Source organism: Barbus barbus (assembly GCF_936440315.1).
Source record: "Barbus barbus genome assembly, chromosome: 9".
NCBI classification, from domain to species: Eukaryota; Metazoa; Chordata; class Actinopteri; order Cypriniformes; family Cyprinidae; genus Barbus; species Barbus barbus.
The window spans coordinates 14,202,934-14,219,143 of NC_136737.1; the positions used below are offsets into that span (position 1 = coordinate 14,202,934).

At 36.2% G+C, this 16,210-nt stretch overlaps 1 protein-coding gene across 2 annotated transcripts in view; it reads left to right on the forward strand.

The window, feature by feature from the left end:
* Positions 1-1,462: 1,462 nt before the first annotated feature.
* The window catches only part of ssbp4 (single stranded DNA binding protein 4), an 83,666-nt gene continuing 68,918 nt past the window's right edge, over positions 1,463-16,210 (forward strand). Inside the window, exons 1-4 of one of the 2 annotated variants that reach the window (XM_079425799.1) lie at positions 1,509-1,740; positions 4,720-4,749; positions 11,291-11,363; positions 15,185-15,246. In XM_079425799.1, the coding sequence (XP_079281925.1) occupies positions 1,685-1,740; positions 4,720-4,749; positions 11,291-11,363; positions 15,185-15,246 (221 nt within the window). In that variant the 5' untranslated portion in view covers positions 1,509-1,684. Of the gene's footprint in view, positions 1,741-4,719; positions 4,750-11,290; positions 11,364-15,184; positions 15,247-16,210 lie in introns of both variants that reach the window. The other variant, XM_079425800.1, reaches the window with a different exon arrangement.

The window sequence follows — 16,210 nt, forward strand, 5'->3', positions numbered from 1 at the left end:
CTAACGATACATAGTCTTTTTCCTCAATTCCCAATATTTTACCCCTAAAGCCCAAAGTACATATGCTAACAACATTTGTTCAACAATTGTTATTTTACAAGTTGCTCAGCTGACGAAATGTCTTTCTGGAAAAAAAAAAAATACTTTCAGCAGACAAAAACTCCATAAAACAGTTGTTGTGAGTTATGAAAATAACATGATCTAGGAGCTTTATACAGTATTTTGCATTGCTACGTTTCTGTGCGTTGATCGTGTTAGGATCCTTGCTGTCTATGGAGGGTCAGAGAGCTCTCGGATTCCATCAACAATATCCTAATTTATGTTTCGAAGATGAACGAAGGTCTTACGGGTTTGGAACGACATGAGGGTGAGTAATTAATGACAGAATTTAAATTTTTGGGTGAACTATCCCTTTAAGGTCTGTTGTTCACCACAGACCTATGAACTAATGAACATGAAGTTGTGTGTGTTGGTCTCACAGGTTATGCAAGGATGTAGACGGCTCCTCAAGTGTTGGTTACTACTGTTTGACGATGAGGTGTTGTGACCACACAGGCTTTGTTCTGTTTTTGGAGGTTAATAAATTTGTCCACACTAGTAAAGCAAGGGTGCCATTAAACTTGTCAAGGAACTGATTTAGGTTTAGGATGCACTAAACCTAGTAATATGTGATAAAGTAAACTTTGAATAAAAAAACTGCAGGGGGTTTATTGATAAAAAAGCTAATGATTAATTAAATCATAATGTAAAATTAAAACAAATTATTTGAAAATAAAAACAATCAAGAAGAAATCTTATGTTTGTTTACTTGCACATGAATGTGACCATTAACTGACATCAGAGAACTGTTAAAATGCGAATGTGTTGTCGAATTATGTGCATATGTAATCATATAATCCATAAAAAAGCAACTGCATTCAAATTATGCTTTTTTAAGTATAACATAATGCAATTTCAAGTAGGCTACTGAAGATTTGGAATCTGATTACATAAAACGGATTACATGTAATCAGTTACTCTCCAGCACTGGCTACAGCTCTTAAAAAGGTGTCCTGTTCCTTTAAATATTGTGTGTAGTTTGCACACAAACACAATCCAAATTACAAAATATATATCAGATAGCAATACTACAAACCAAACCGCTTCATATTTCAAATAGTCAAACAAACCTTCAGTTAGATGACTGGACATACAAAAAAAATGTAGCAATAACACGCCTCAAATTCCCAATCTCAGAACACAAGCGTAGATTCTTACTTTCAAAACCTCAAAGTCATACACGAAGGCCCGAGGCAATCTTACAGCGTCTTTTGCATATCAGTCCCTCAGCCTAGTAAACACTGGAAGAGAGTGTGCGTTCCCCTTTAAGAGGCCCCCACCCTTCCCGACGAGGCGGGAGGCAGAACGCATTGCTGGAACAGCGCGAGAGAGGGAAAAAAATCACCAGCGACCTGTTTCAAGTTCCCCCAATAGAAACTGTGCCTGATTTGTGGCCAATGTTGGAGATGTAAAAAAAAAAAAAAAAAAAAAAAAAAAGAGGGAGGGAGGGAGGGAGGGAGGGAGAGAGAGAGGAGGAGGGGGGAGGGAAAACACTAAAGGGGGTAGCTATGGAGATAGAACGTTTTCCTGGCTGCTTTCTTTGACAGGTGTTGAGTGGGGTAAAAGTCTTAAAACAGAATCCAGCATGTACGCCAAAGGTAAAGGAGCTGTCGTCCCTTCTGATAGTCAAGCCAGAGAAAAGTAAGTGAATCGCTCGCGCTTTAAAGAGTCTCGCCTTGCTTATTACGGACGCGCAACTTTCTAAAACTGCGCGTGCTATTGTTTGAAGGTGTATTTAGTGCGCACTTGCGCTCCGGAGTGATCGTCCCCGAGTTTTCTTAACTTTACAGCCGCTTGTAGCACTTTAATGCGTTGAGTTGTTCGTGCATTTTCGATTTTATTTAAGTTTGACACTTGAACTGTCCAATGCATCCAGTCCGAGTGATGTTGCATGCTCGCATCTCTCATTTTGAAGCGTGTGCATCTTTTGCATCGCCGTACATCTGTTGTTTAAGAGTTACATTGCTGGATAAACGCTTCCGAGTCTTTTTCTCACGGTTTTCGGACATGCATTAAAGTTGTGGAGGTGTTTAGTGTTTAGTAGCCCCTCGTGTCTGTTTGAGCTGGTTTATTTCTTATTTAATGCCATTTTTTTATCCCATTGCGTGTGTATTTGCATGCTTTGGCTTTAAAACTAACCGATAAATAAGTTATTTTAGTAATTCCGACACATTAATGCGTACATATTCCCGATATTTTGTTTTTTTGTAGCGCAAAGTACCGGTTTTTATGAAAACTCGTGTTGCTTCAAGTTTCCCACACTTTTCCACACTGTGTATTGTAATGTTTTTATGGTAGTTCATCACCATGTGATTTTTCCACTGTTGTGTATAATCTGTTGCCATATAAACAACCTTACAAATCTTAAATGCAATAAAGTGACCTGTAATATTCATAAATCTGTCATATGGGGTCGAAGGTTACTGTGTCAGACTTGGAGACTATGATAGGACGTTTAGTATGGGAGATGATTTGGAGATCTAACACACTTAAAAATGAAGAATGTAAGGAAATATTGATGGTCATAGTTAAACTGAACGAGAAGATGATGTATAGAAGATCAGCATCCATGAGAAGTTGCTTACAAGACTCAAGTCTTTTGAGTTATTTTATCATTCAGATGTTGTTAATCACCTCGAAACCACTCCTTTCAGTGTTTTCTGGTAATTTTTGCGTAAAAAGCCTCCCAAAAGTTTGTGTTGTACCAGGTGTATGCAAAAGTTTGCATATAAACTAGGTGCTGTTTCCAAGAAACGTGCAATTAAGGGACTAAAATGACCATTTTGGCTGTTATACTAATGGACATGAAGTTGTGTGTGTTGGTCTCACAGGTTATGCAAGGATGTAGACGGCTCCTCAAGTGTTGGTTACTACTGTTTGACGATGAGGTGTTGTGACCACACAGGCTTTGTTCTGTTTTTGGAGGTTAATAAATTTGTCCACACTAGTAAAGCAAGGGTGCCATTAAGCTTGTCAAGGAACTGATTTAGGTTTAGGATGCACTAAATGAAGTTTAAACATCATTCATTGGAGTCCTTGGCAAGTTTGCTTTGGAGAAACCACTTAAAGAAGTGAACTTGGAGGACTCTACGAATCAATAATGCCTAGCTTATTGCGGCATTGTTGACTTTGATTTAGTTTTGAATGGATTCCAGAGCTTGAGTTCCATCAAAGTTTAGCGTCCACAGGTTTGATCTAATTCCACGAATCAGTTGGAATGCCACAAGAAATTGCGTGGTGTGTTTTTTTTTTAAGTGGAAATTAATGAAAATAGATTCTGATCTAGGTCTCCATCTCCTGTTTTCCCCCAACATCTTGAGCACTTCTCTGGGTTCCCTGAGTTTATTGGTAGGTCTGAATGCACGGTTTTGATTTCATCCAGATGGTTCAGCCTCCTTCATAGAGGTGTTTTCAGCAACATATAAAGGGAATCAAGCATGCACACAGAAACAGGACATTGTTCTTATGAAGAGCGTCTGATTTGCTCTGTTTTGGATAAACGTTGCTCTCAGACGTGGATGAGAATCAATTAATTTTCCATCTTGGATGGCTGGATGTATGGCTTTTTAAGTTTACTTTGAAGAGAGATGTTCTCTGTAATTATTTAGGGGCATATTTAATGATTGCTCTCAGTTGTAACGCGGAAATGTCTGTTTTGTGCGCGCATGTTTGGAAATATTTTCTAAAAGAGCGCTCGCTCTGCTTTCATCAGAATAATTGAGATGGATTGCCTCATGAAAGTTTATCAACATTTTTTATTTAGCACTATTGCTTTGCTGAATTTTTCTGTCAATCTTTGGTTATTATGAATGAAAGATCAGCTAAGTTGGGTCAAAAAGTAGAAGGATGTGGAACAAGGCCACACCAACAATATTATGACAGCACTTTTCATGATGTCAGTGGAATGTCAGGCCACTTGTGATTGGTTGGCAAATCATTTATTGATAAAATCATTCATTGTGTTGCTCGGTTTGCCCACAAGTTGCATATAAGGCACTTACGTTCAATAGTTTTTTTGATAAATTTCTGGTCAAATGATTGCTTTCAACAAAATATTTGCTCAAAACAGTAGCGATGCACTTTGTTTTTTTTTTGTGTGTATTGTATATTTACATTTAGATTACCATTTTTCGTTATCTAACAGTCACTTATTGTCAATGTTTAATAACACTATTAATTTATAATTTAATAATATTGTTAATTGCAATCTTTAGTAAATCCCCCAAAATATATTTATTATTAATTTTCATGTTCAAGTTAGCTTAAAATCATTGTTTTTAGTTGTACTGTTAAGTTTATTTTAAATACAAAATTGTATAAAATGTAATATCAGCCATTTATTGACCAATAAATAATTTCCAGCTTATTGGTAACGACCAGAATTATAAAATTGGTGCAGTTTTGCAAATGCCAGCATGGATGTTTTCTTGACATTCACTGGAAAAAATTAATGTAGAAACCATTTTAACTAATTAATTACAAAGAAACAGCAAATAGCACATTGAATTAAATTGAACATTTTAAGGATAAAGACTGATATTGTATTTTCTTATAAATCATAGGCTACTCCAATAATCTTTGTTTTTGTTTACAACTTAATTTTTTTTTTTTTTTTTACAGTGTGCCATCATCCTCAAAAAACTACTCCAGGTAAAAGAAAATGCAACCCAGGCTGTGTAATACCGGTTTCTGATTGGCTGTTATGTCAAAGTTGGGTCCTGAGGTGAAACTAAAGACTCCCTGATGCATATGCCTTAAAACGTCACTTCTAAACTTCAGACACCTTTTTAGCTCTCCTCACATGGTGTTCGTCTTCACACAAGACCCTGCAGCTAAATTATTGAAATGAGACCGCAAAGTTAATTTGCTAACTGTCTGCGCTTAAGCTAGCTAAACTGGGCTCTGCCTCTTTTATGTATAAACGGAGTCTTGACTGGGAGCCTCGGGCGAGATGTCAAGATTTGTTCTCAGGTTAAGTCAGGAGAGCTCATAATGATGAGACCGGACACACAGTGAGCCGCCATGCCTGAATGGCAGAGCAAAAGCAGAACCTCGTCAGATATGCCTGTCCATCATCGGCGTATCGACATCCACGCAGCCGTTCGTACGCCGCTGTCAAGGTCTAAATTATCCCTGCTGCGCGGCTCTCACAAGCAGGCGTGTGAAAACGATAGCCCTTGACCGGTCTCACAGAGTCATTAATCTAAATATTAAGTCAGTAGGTCCGCCTTCCTATTGCACACCGAGCTGTTGTATTGCATGAGGATTAGTCGAACGCACACTGAGCTTCTCAGCCTGTTGATCCTCCACCTGCGGTCACGCTATTAGTTGAAATACCGATATGTTCCTCTGTCAGTATGACAAAAAGCGTTCCATGAAGCCCACCGTAGATGAAGTCCTTCTCAATAATGCATCAGGCTGAAAGCAGGAACCCATCATCAACCTGCAGATGCTCCTCAGATCATCCAGAGCTTACGATGAAAATTTCATCCAGCCACTCGTGGGAATCTCCGTTTGATCCATCTCCGCGCCAGTTGGGTTCATATGAGCTGACTTGCGCTGTCGAGTACATGACTCCGTCTAGAGGTCAGGTTTTCAACAAACCAACTATCGTTGGGCTTTGCATGCAAACTACATCTTTGAAATTGGTTAGCCAGTGGGATGCCTGAAAAAGTAGATGACTAGTCTTAAGGCCCATTGATTCACACCAAGATGATAAAAAAGTGCAGTTTTAAAAAATTGTTCCAATTCTATGAGAATAGAGAAGTTCACACCATATTTATAACGATAACGGCATTGAGGAACAATATTGTTGGAATCACTTTCAGAGTAATTTTTTTCTAGCTGATTAATGAATAAAACATTGACAGACAATCAGAATCCACTTGACTTTAAAAAGCTTACAGTAGCTTATAGTGCTCATAGTAAACAGAACATTATGGTCTGATGGTGTGGATGCTAATATAGTTATTGACATGGTTATCGTTATTAAAAACCCAGAGCATTTAAAGTGGCAACTGAAAAAAACTGCAGTATGCACTTAAAATGAACACTGTTAGTCGTCTGAGGATGTGAACGCTAAAAAAAGTAAACATTTAATGCAGCAAGCGACAAAACCGCAACGCACGCTTGTAATAAACAAAATGTTATCATCCATTGGTGTGGACACTAATATAGTTATCTATCTTGTTATCGCTCTTAAATGGATAGTTCATCCAAAAATGAAAATTCTGTCATTGATACGATCTGCTTTTGAAGAAATATCGTAGTATCGTGCTACCCTCATGTTGTTCCAAACCCATAAGACCTCCTTTCATCCTCAGAACACAAATTAAGATATTTTTTTATGAAATCTGAGAGCTCTCAGACCTTCTATAGACAGCAAGGGTCCTTACAAGATCAAGGTCCAGAAACGTAGCAAGGAGATCAGTAAAATAATCCATGTGGCATCAGGGGTTCAAATGTAATTTTATGAAGCTACGAGAATACTTTTTGTGCACAAAAGAAAAAAAAAAGACTATTCAAATTCGTCTCCTCTGTGTCACCCTAGTGACATTTTGGAGAATATCTGCTGGACAGAAACTGTGTACGTTCTTCTGTGTTAGTCGCATACCGGAGGCACTGTTTTTGTTCAAATCAAAACGTAAATATACGTAGAATACGTATCTGCACGGTGCGGCTGACACAAAAGAGCGTATGCAGTTTCCGTCCAGCGGATATTCTCCAAAACAGCGTTACGCTGACGTAGGGGTGTGCGATATGACGATTTTTGATCGTGGACGATAAAAATGTCTCTACGATCTGCTTTTGAAGAAATATCGTAGTATTGTGCTACAGCGCAAATACAGTTCTGGTGCCTCCGTCTCTATGTACTGTACAACACGACATACAGCAGTAGAGTTACTCTGACAGGACACTGCACTTATTCGCGATCGCAAAAGTACATTATTTGCACAAGCCTTGCTGGTTAAATGTTTCATTCACACGCTGGTCTGACGTGTGCTTTTTCTGAGCGCATACACCTGAAGCATGCACACTAAAAACGTAAAAAGCCTGTCTAACAGCGCCTGATTACTCAACTAAGTTATATTTTGCGCTAATACTGTCAAAACACACAAGGTTTACATACAGACTGAGTTGGTTATCTCTAAAATGAAAGTAAATAGTTAAGAGAGAAACGGATGCGTGCCTGTATATTAGATGCGTGCAGCTCTTAAAGGGACAGGACACTAAACATGCTGTCGACTGTCATTAAAGGGATAGTTCACCCTAAAATTTAATTTCTGTCATTATTTACTCACTCACATGTTGTCCCAAACCTCTATTAATTTCTTGTGCTCAACCCAAAAGAAGATATTTTGAAGAATGAGGGTAACCAAACAGTTGCTGGTCCACGTTGACTTTGATAATAGGAAAAAATCCTATGGAAGTCACTGAGGACCAGCAACTGATTGGTTTTCCACCTTCTTCAAAATAGCATTTATGTTCAGCAGAAGAAAGAAACTCATTCAGGTTTAAAACAACCTTTGAGTAAATGATGGTATAAAAATAAAACATTATGACAGAATTGACAGACAGATGACTATTTCGTTTTGGGGGGAACTATTCATTTAACGTTAACAAAACAAAACACAAAGAGAAAAATCACTCACTATTCTTGACTGAAAAACTTTAATACAGTTGCTTTAGGAATCAGTCTATGTAGTGTTTTATTTTTATATTTGTTCATTCAATTTAATTGAATGCTCTGCTAAATACACCTATTGTACCTGAAAATAAAGCACTGTTTGTTTTATTTGTATATTATGTGTATTTGTAATGTGTATCTTTGTTCTTATTTTTTAATAAGAAAGATAAAAGAATGACAAAGATTTTTTATCTTCGCCCACTTTGGCCTAAATATCTGCCATGTCTTTTTTTTTTTTTTTTTTTTTTTTTGTTACCTTGAAAGGCTTTGTCTTTCTAGTTTGGCTGTAATGCTCAGACAACTTGTAAAACCAAAATAGTAAAACCAACATGACAAAGAATCGTGATAAAATCGTGAATCGTGATATTTCTAAAAAAAAAAAAACCATGATATGATATTTTTCCCATATCGCCCACCCCTACGCTGACGTAGAGGAGATTAACTGTTGAATAAAGTCATTTATTTTATGTTTTTTTTGCGTACAAAAAGTATTCTCGTAGCTTCATAAAATTACGGTTGAATCCCTGATGTCACATTGATTACTTTACCGATCTCCTTGCTACCTAAAGACTTGTTGTCTTTAGGACACTGAGAGCTCTCAAATTCCATCAAAAATATCTTAATTTGTGTTTCGAAGATGAACGGAGTTTGAAACGACATTAGGGTGAATAATTAATGACAGCATTTTCATTTTTGGGTGAACTATCCCTTTAAAAAGCCTGAGCATTTAAAGCATTAGGTGACAAAACTGCAGCTTATTCTTATAATAAACAGAATGTTATCATCCATTGGTGTGGACGCTAATGTAGTCATGGGTGTAGTTATTGTTCTTAAAAAGCTTGAGCATTTAAAGGATTAGTTCACTTCGAAAATAAATTAAATTTATGAGTTTATTATTATATGTTTATTATTATGTAAGTTTATTATTATGTTTTTGAGAAAAACATTCCATGATTTTTCTCCATATTTAGACTTCAACAGGGATCGGTGGGTTGAAGGTCCAAATTACAGTTTCAATGCAGCTTCAAAGGGCTCTACACGGTCCTAGCAGAGGAATAAGGGTCTTATCTAGCGAAACGATTGGTCATTTTCTAAGACCGATAAAATAATACTTTTTAACCACAAATGCTCATCTTGCACTACCTCTGCAATGTGCATGCGTGTATTCACACATTGCGTAATAGCATTGGAAAAGTCACGGTGGTTAGTTCTTCGTTTGTGTACTTTGGTTCAAAAAGGTAGGGTAGGCCAAAAAGCAAATTTTCTCCTCCAATTTCAAAACCACACGACATTGTTGTTTTACCTTTTTTTTTGTAAAGGCCATTTGACTTTCGTTGCACCTTGGCTTTGTAAACACTGGGTCAGTACTTCCGTTATCATTATAGTTAACATTCTTAAAAAGCTGGAGCATTTAAAGCGGCAGGCAACAAAACTGTATTGCTCACTTATAATAAAGAGCGTTATTGTCTGTTGATATGGACGCCATTATAGTTATCGGTATAATTATCGTTCTTGAAAAGCTTGAGCATTAAGAAAAAACTGGTGACAATCTGCAGCATGTGCTTATAATAAACAAAGTGTTATTGTTCATTGATGTGGATTCTAATATAGTTATCATTGTAGTTATCGTTCTCTGTGTGAATGGGCCTTTAACTAGTTAGGGGATCCCGATGGGATGTTCATGTAAGATGGTCAGATTGAGTTTTTTGACGCTTGCGGCTAAATGATGTGGTTACCCAAAAAGTATGTTTAAATTCTAATTTAAGCCCTGTTGCTTAAAATCTCTGAATTAATAAAGATTTCGATTTGTTCATCTTGGTGTTTTCTTCCAAGTTGAAGAAGTCCATCATTTTGGGAAAGATGTGAGAGGGTGGGTGTTAATGGTCTTCTGAGGTCAGTCTGCCAGGCAGTTGATGGACGTGGGTGTTCGTGAACTCATCTCTTCACTGTGTGCTTCCGTCACATTGCTGGAAGAACCTACACAGATGTTAAGTGTTTTTGAGAAAATTAAGTGTGGCATGAGCTCCGCACCATACTTAAGATTATGAATTTCCATTTTTCCAAATGTTAAAAATGAGTGTAATTAAATTAGAAGCAAAAGTCTGAAATCTTTTCCTGCATCGCACAAAAGTACAACTTTGTTGACAGCTGTATATATATATATATATATATACTTGAGGGGAGCTCCTAAAATGAGTACGTCTGATGAAACACCAAGAAATAATTCAGACGTTTCAGGGGAAAATGAGTCCTTGGTATTTGATCCTTGAAGCTGTTCTTCTGGAGATGCTCTTTAAATAGTAATGGGAAGTGTTCAATGTGGATAGATAATGCATTTTTGTTAGGGCTGTCAATTTTACAATTTTTGATTAAATTACAGTAATTAAATTAATCATTAATATTTGCTGAAAAATATGAACATTTACACATGATTGCATTTAGATTAGTTTAATATTCATTACAAAGTGGCTCTTAGAAACATTGATTGAATTGCTCTGATGGTTGGAAAACTCTATTAATTTATTATATTTTTTGGTTATATTTGTAAGTTATGTTTATTTAATTAACTAAATCACATTATTTATTTTTTTAAATAACTGCACCAGATTACTTAATTTAATCTTGATTAATTGAAAGCCCTAATTTTTATTTGTTTAATGGAGGCTACTTTTAATTTAGCAAATATTTCAAAATGCGCTATGAGGAATCCATGTTTTGAGTGTATGCATGTTCTTTACTGATATTTATTTTAATTGCATCAGTCAAAAATGAAAAGCAGTTTCAATTTCATTAAAAAAATATATTTACCAGCTATATGGTATTATGTTTGTTAAAATGTATGCTAATATTAATATGCCATTAAATGCATGCATACTAGCATTCAAAATATTTTTTCTATTGTAATAGATTTTACTCCACTGTCATATTAGCACCAAATCAGCGTATTTCTATTTCTTCTTTAATTTTTATTTTATTTAATTTTTTTGGAGGATTTATCGATGAATGGAACATTCAACAGAACAACATTTATTTGAAAAATAAAATCTTTTGTTGCATTATAAAAGTATTTACTGTCACTTATAATTAATTAAATGCATCCTTGCTGAATTATGGTATTAATAAAAAAAATCTTACTGAACACAATCTTTTCAATGGTAGTGTGTATATTTGTTGTGGTATCAATCGGTGTAAATAAATTTTACTTGTATTGATATTGACTTCATAAACTCGGCCAGACTTTAGTGTCAGAAATGAATGCTGCTTACATCAAATCTCAGATTTCAACCAGTTTTTACCAGCCTGCATTTCCAAGAATGCTTTGCGACTTAGCGCCTGTGAGGTTTCGACATGCACCAAAGTTAATTGCTGCAATGTGTTTGCTTGTCCATCTAGAATGGGAGAGCCTGTGGAACTGCATTTTTCTAACTTGAAGTTTGGGAACAACCCAAAAATTTATAGAACTAACTGTGAATTACAATGCCTTTTTGCTCTTTTGTCTTGCAGGTTAGCTTTATATGTGTATGAGTACTTGCTGCATGTTGGCGCACAGAAATCGGCACAGACCTTCCTATCAGAGGTAAGTGGTCTCGCACAATCTACTTTCCCAAGCAAACACTTGTTATTGTGTACTCAGGAAAAACTAATATTAATTCAAGCCAGGTTTGAGGCCAGAAATGAATAATTTTTGGTTGAGGCTCGATTCGTTGTGCGTTTTATTCATATTGATCAATCAATTCCAATTGCTTTGTTTCAGCACATATGAGCTGTTACTTTTTGTAATATAGAATTTAGTTTCTCATTACAACACTCTTAAAGTCTGATATCTGATATTGTTTCTCCAAAGCGTCCTGCATTTATCTGCTAAAACATTGAAAGGTCTTGATCAATAAATGGAAGTGTCATTGCTATGATATTACATAATGTGCCACCAGTGTTTCTAAAAATCATTTTGAGCACCGTTGAGGGGGCGCAATCACTGCATTAACATTTGTGCGGCTACTAGCATGGTAAAGTGGATTGCCGTTACGGTTTTGTGAAGCGGAGGAGCTTCTGCTGTAGATGTGTCAGTGCTATTCTCACTATATGAATGTTATATAGAGCTTGAGTACACTACATGTCTGGAGTGGAGGTGATGCCACCACTTGTGTTTAGAACCGCTCTTAAACACGACTGCGTGTTAAAAGTCTGATTTATCGTTGGCCTCAGTGGGAATAGGAGCAATTGGTTTGTAATATAGCCTACTCTCGATCTCCTGATCTGTTGTAATGCTCTCTTTTAAGGCCGATCAAAGACTTGTATCGGTTGTCGTTTTTTTAAGAAGTTTTACAAAGTTTGTTAGCCTATACTTGAATGAATAAAGAAGCCAGTTTATGTGGACCTTGCATTTTTAAAGATTTTGACAACCTGCGGGCTTAATTTATCACAAAATGCTTTTATTGTGCTTTGTTGAAAGTCATTTATAGTTATTATAGGGCCATATCCATTTTATTTTAATGTATGTATAATGTTTTAATCATAATTTTAGTAGTAGTTGTAGTAGTAGTGGTACTATCATTACATTAAGTAGTATTTCTGTCACAATTTCTTCAAGTTAAACCAAACTTTTATTTTGTCAGATTGCTGTGAAGATGTTTCTGATTGAATATGATATGACCATAGTTTTTCTCAAATGAAATGGTAAAATGCTCATGAAGTGACTCTCACATGAAGTGACTCTCACATAAGTGTGTTGCAATCGAAAATATGCGCCAATAATTTACACAGAGACATGCAGAACATGCAGGATTCATATAGTATTTTTGCAGCTTAGTATTCACAGACATTAGTCCATATCTCGTTTTTATTTAAATTTACTGGCCTGCTTTGTTGTATCCATTCAAAATTAGGCAAATTCCGTGTTATATAGTAAATTCCGTTTTTATGACTGCATTCCATGTTTCTGTTTTTTTTTCCACATCACTGAAATCATAGGGCCCTATTGTAAGAAGCAGGTGACGTCCATTCAGGTTTTCAGTTCATAATTTGAATGGCTAAGGGAGGCGTTTTTGACAAGATTTTGCTTGTAGCTATAAAGATGTGTAAATGTTAATTGTTTGACATTATAAGACATTAACAAGATTGTGTACCTCTTCTTTAGTGCTTCAGGACCTTTACAGATTGTGAACTTTTTAAATGTTATCATCTATCTTATTGCATCTGCTGTGGTCCTCCACTACCTGCTGTGTTTGTTTATGTGGGTATCATTAAGAGCTTGCAGTGGACTTCCAAATGCACCCTGTGTTTTTAAATGTTTCGCTCAGACAAAGTTTGACAAAGATAAAGCACTGTGCCAAAGTCTGGCCTTGTGCTTGTGAGAATCTCCAGGGATCTTGGTCAGACAGGTGAGATGTTGTTGTTTCTGAGTTTTAGCCAGTATAAGGTGCCACAATACACAGATATTTAATAAAAAAAGTACTGCCTTCAAATTTTAAGCCAGTACTTTTTTATTAAATACCTGTGTACCACAGTACAATATCATAATTTCACACAAATTCCAGTACTTAGACAACTCAATATGTTGAGTGAGATTCAAGAAATGAAAACAAACCTAACACTCCAAGTAAAATAGTGATGAACTTTATTACAAAAATAAAAAACACCACTGAGCCATGAAAATGTACTGCACTTTTGAAATAAATCAATATGAATATAGTAATTATAACTTGATCATTCATGTTAGTTCTTAGTGCATGAACTAATAATAACATACAACTTAATTCAAAAGTGTATTAGTAAATTATGAAATAACAATCTAACAATGAACAATAATCCTACAGCATTAATTATTAGTTAATTTTAAAAATGGACTCTTGTAAACTGTCCATAAAGTGTTATTGATAAATTGGTGGGCTTCTAATTTTTATGATGAAATTTAATCGTAATTGATCCTGTGTATTGTTGAAATGAAAAGTAAAATATTTGAGCATAAATTTACAAACTTGCATTGTAAGATGTTTTTAATATATTTTGCTGTGTGCATCATTCTAATGAACTGTTGAACCCTACATCCAACCATTGTTTTTTTTTTTTCTTAAAAAATAATGGAATATACTGACAGTAAGTGCAAAGTAATTTATCATATTGATAATTACTAAATCTATTCACAGTCATAGTTTAATTGGATGTTTATTTGTTGCATTAGGTATTGACTACAAAATTTGGTTATCAATTCAACCCAATAACATAGTTTTAGAAAGACGAATTCTGCAACTTAGGCCATATATGCATGCAAAATTAGACTGTACACCGCAAGTAAATATTAAAGAGTCAACAAGTAAACAGATGGCTGTGTTTACCAACTTTTAGTGTTTTTTTTTTTTTTTTTAACGGCAGTAGGGCGTCAACATGCGTGCCATCGACAGTCGTCATTACCGCTGTTGCTATTCAATTAGGCGAATGCTCGTCAGATCTTGAGACCTTAGCACAGGCACACTTGTACACCACAGGGGAGGTCTTTCGGCCCAGGCAGGTACACAGCAGGAGGACGCACCTGTGCATTGAAGCTTAATGAGGGAGCAGTCACCTGCTTGTTTCCTTTGCCACCTTACAATTACTGCTGAAACTCCCTCTACTTACACCTTGGACCTCAAGGGGCTACACAGCTCTGCACTGATCAGCACAAACACACACACGGTTTAAAACATTGTTAATCAGTCCCTTACATCAGGGAGATGCAGAATAATGCACATCAGCTTTTTGGGTGCATAGTTATGGACAGGGCATGTTATAAAATCGATATGTCTGCTGGGAAAAGTACCATCCGTTACAGTGGTAGGCTGAGTAGGTGTAATCTGTAAAGAGAGAGAACGTGACCTGATTTGTTGTGGAAAATCACCATTAGGTAATACTTGAAATGGTGTGTTAGAAACGTGTATTGGACATATATATTATTCTCCAGAGGTTGGTCTCGATGTGCATCATAATTAGGGTTGAATGTCTATTTTGTCTGTAAATTATGCACTCAAAAGCACCAGTTCTACAATACATTCAGACAAGTGTTTTGGTCATTATGTTTTTGAGCATCTGTTTAAGCTATAAAAACTTTTAACATCTGTCTTAGTGTATTGAGGTGTCTATACATCACTTCATATATCAGTGTGACCCGAAACCAATGAGACCTAATTATAGGGCTTCTTTAGGACCACCTATTTAGCTAACCGTTTGGATAACACAACAGCTAAATGGTTTTTGTAGATCTCTAGACTGTAGCGATTGGTCTGCTGAACCAAATGAACTAGATGGTTAATTTGTTTTAATATTGTAAAGGAGCTTTTTAACTGTAGTTCATGCCTTGTGAACCTGGTCTATTCATACTTAACCTCTTTTTCTATGTCTCTTTGTCTGTTTCTACCTTTTTAGATCCGATGGGAGAAGAATATCACATTAGGAGAGCCTCCTGGATTCCTGCACTCATGGTGGTGGTATGTATCGATCTTGTAACTCAAAACCCCTAACATTCTCTGACGGTTTGGCCATGCTAGCTGTTAGAGGAGCCTAAATGAACGCTGGTCCATTATTCTTGGAAGTAGGTATCTGTATGTTGCCATACAGCATTAGGCCTGTTTTATACACAGAGTAAAATGCTGTGGAAGCATGTGAAAGATCTTAATGTATGAATGTTGGTTGATTTCAAGACATGTTCTTGTATTGGTCTTTATCTCTGTGAACCTTATCCAGGATAGAGGGCATATTTAATTTGAAATAATTATGTGAATTAAAATTAGGCTGTGAGGGGTCGACGTACAGTCCGGTCAGTAAGATCCAATATTCATAACACTGTTGAAAAGACCAGGATTTTAGATTCTTAGCTTACTTAATAGAACGTTTCCCTTGGTCAACCAACAGAGAACCCAGACTCTGATAGTTAAAGGAGTAGTTCGCTTCCAGAATGAAAATTTCCTGATAATTTACTCACCCCCATTGTCATCCAAGATGTTCGTGTCTTTTTCTCCAGTCAAAAAGAAATTAAGGATTTTGAGGAAAACATTCCAGGATTTTTCTCCATATAGTGGACTTCAACAGGGACCAATGGGTTGAAGGTCCAAATTGCAGCTTCAAAGGGCCCTACACGATCCCAGTAATTTTCTAAAAAAACAAAAACAAATTTATATACTTTTTAACCACAAATGCTTGTCTTTTACAAGCTCGACTTCATGCATTATTTAGTCAAATTGGAAAGGTCACGCATGATGTAGGCGGAAGTCCCGACCCAGTGTTTACAAAGCGAATGTCCAAAGAAAGTCAAACCCCCCTTACAAAAAAACAACAATGTCGGGCGATTTGAAGTTGGAGGAGAGAATACGTTTTTCGCACGACCCTGCATTGATGGTGCAGTTTGGACCTTCAACCCGTTGGCCACCATTGAGGTCTACTATATGGAAAAAA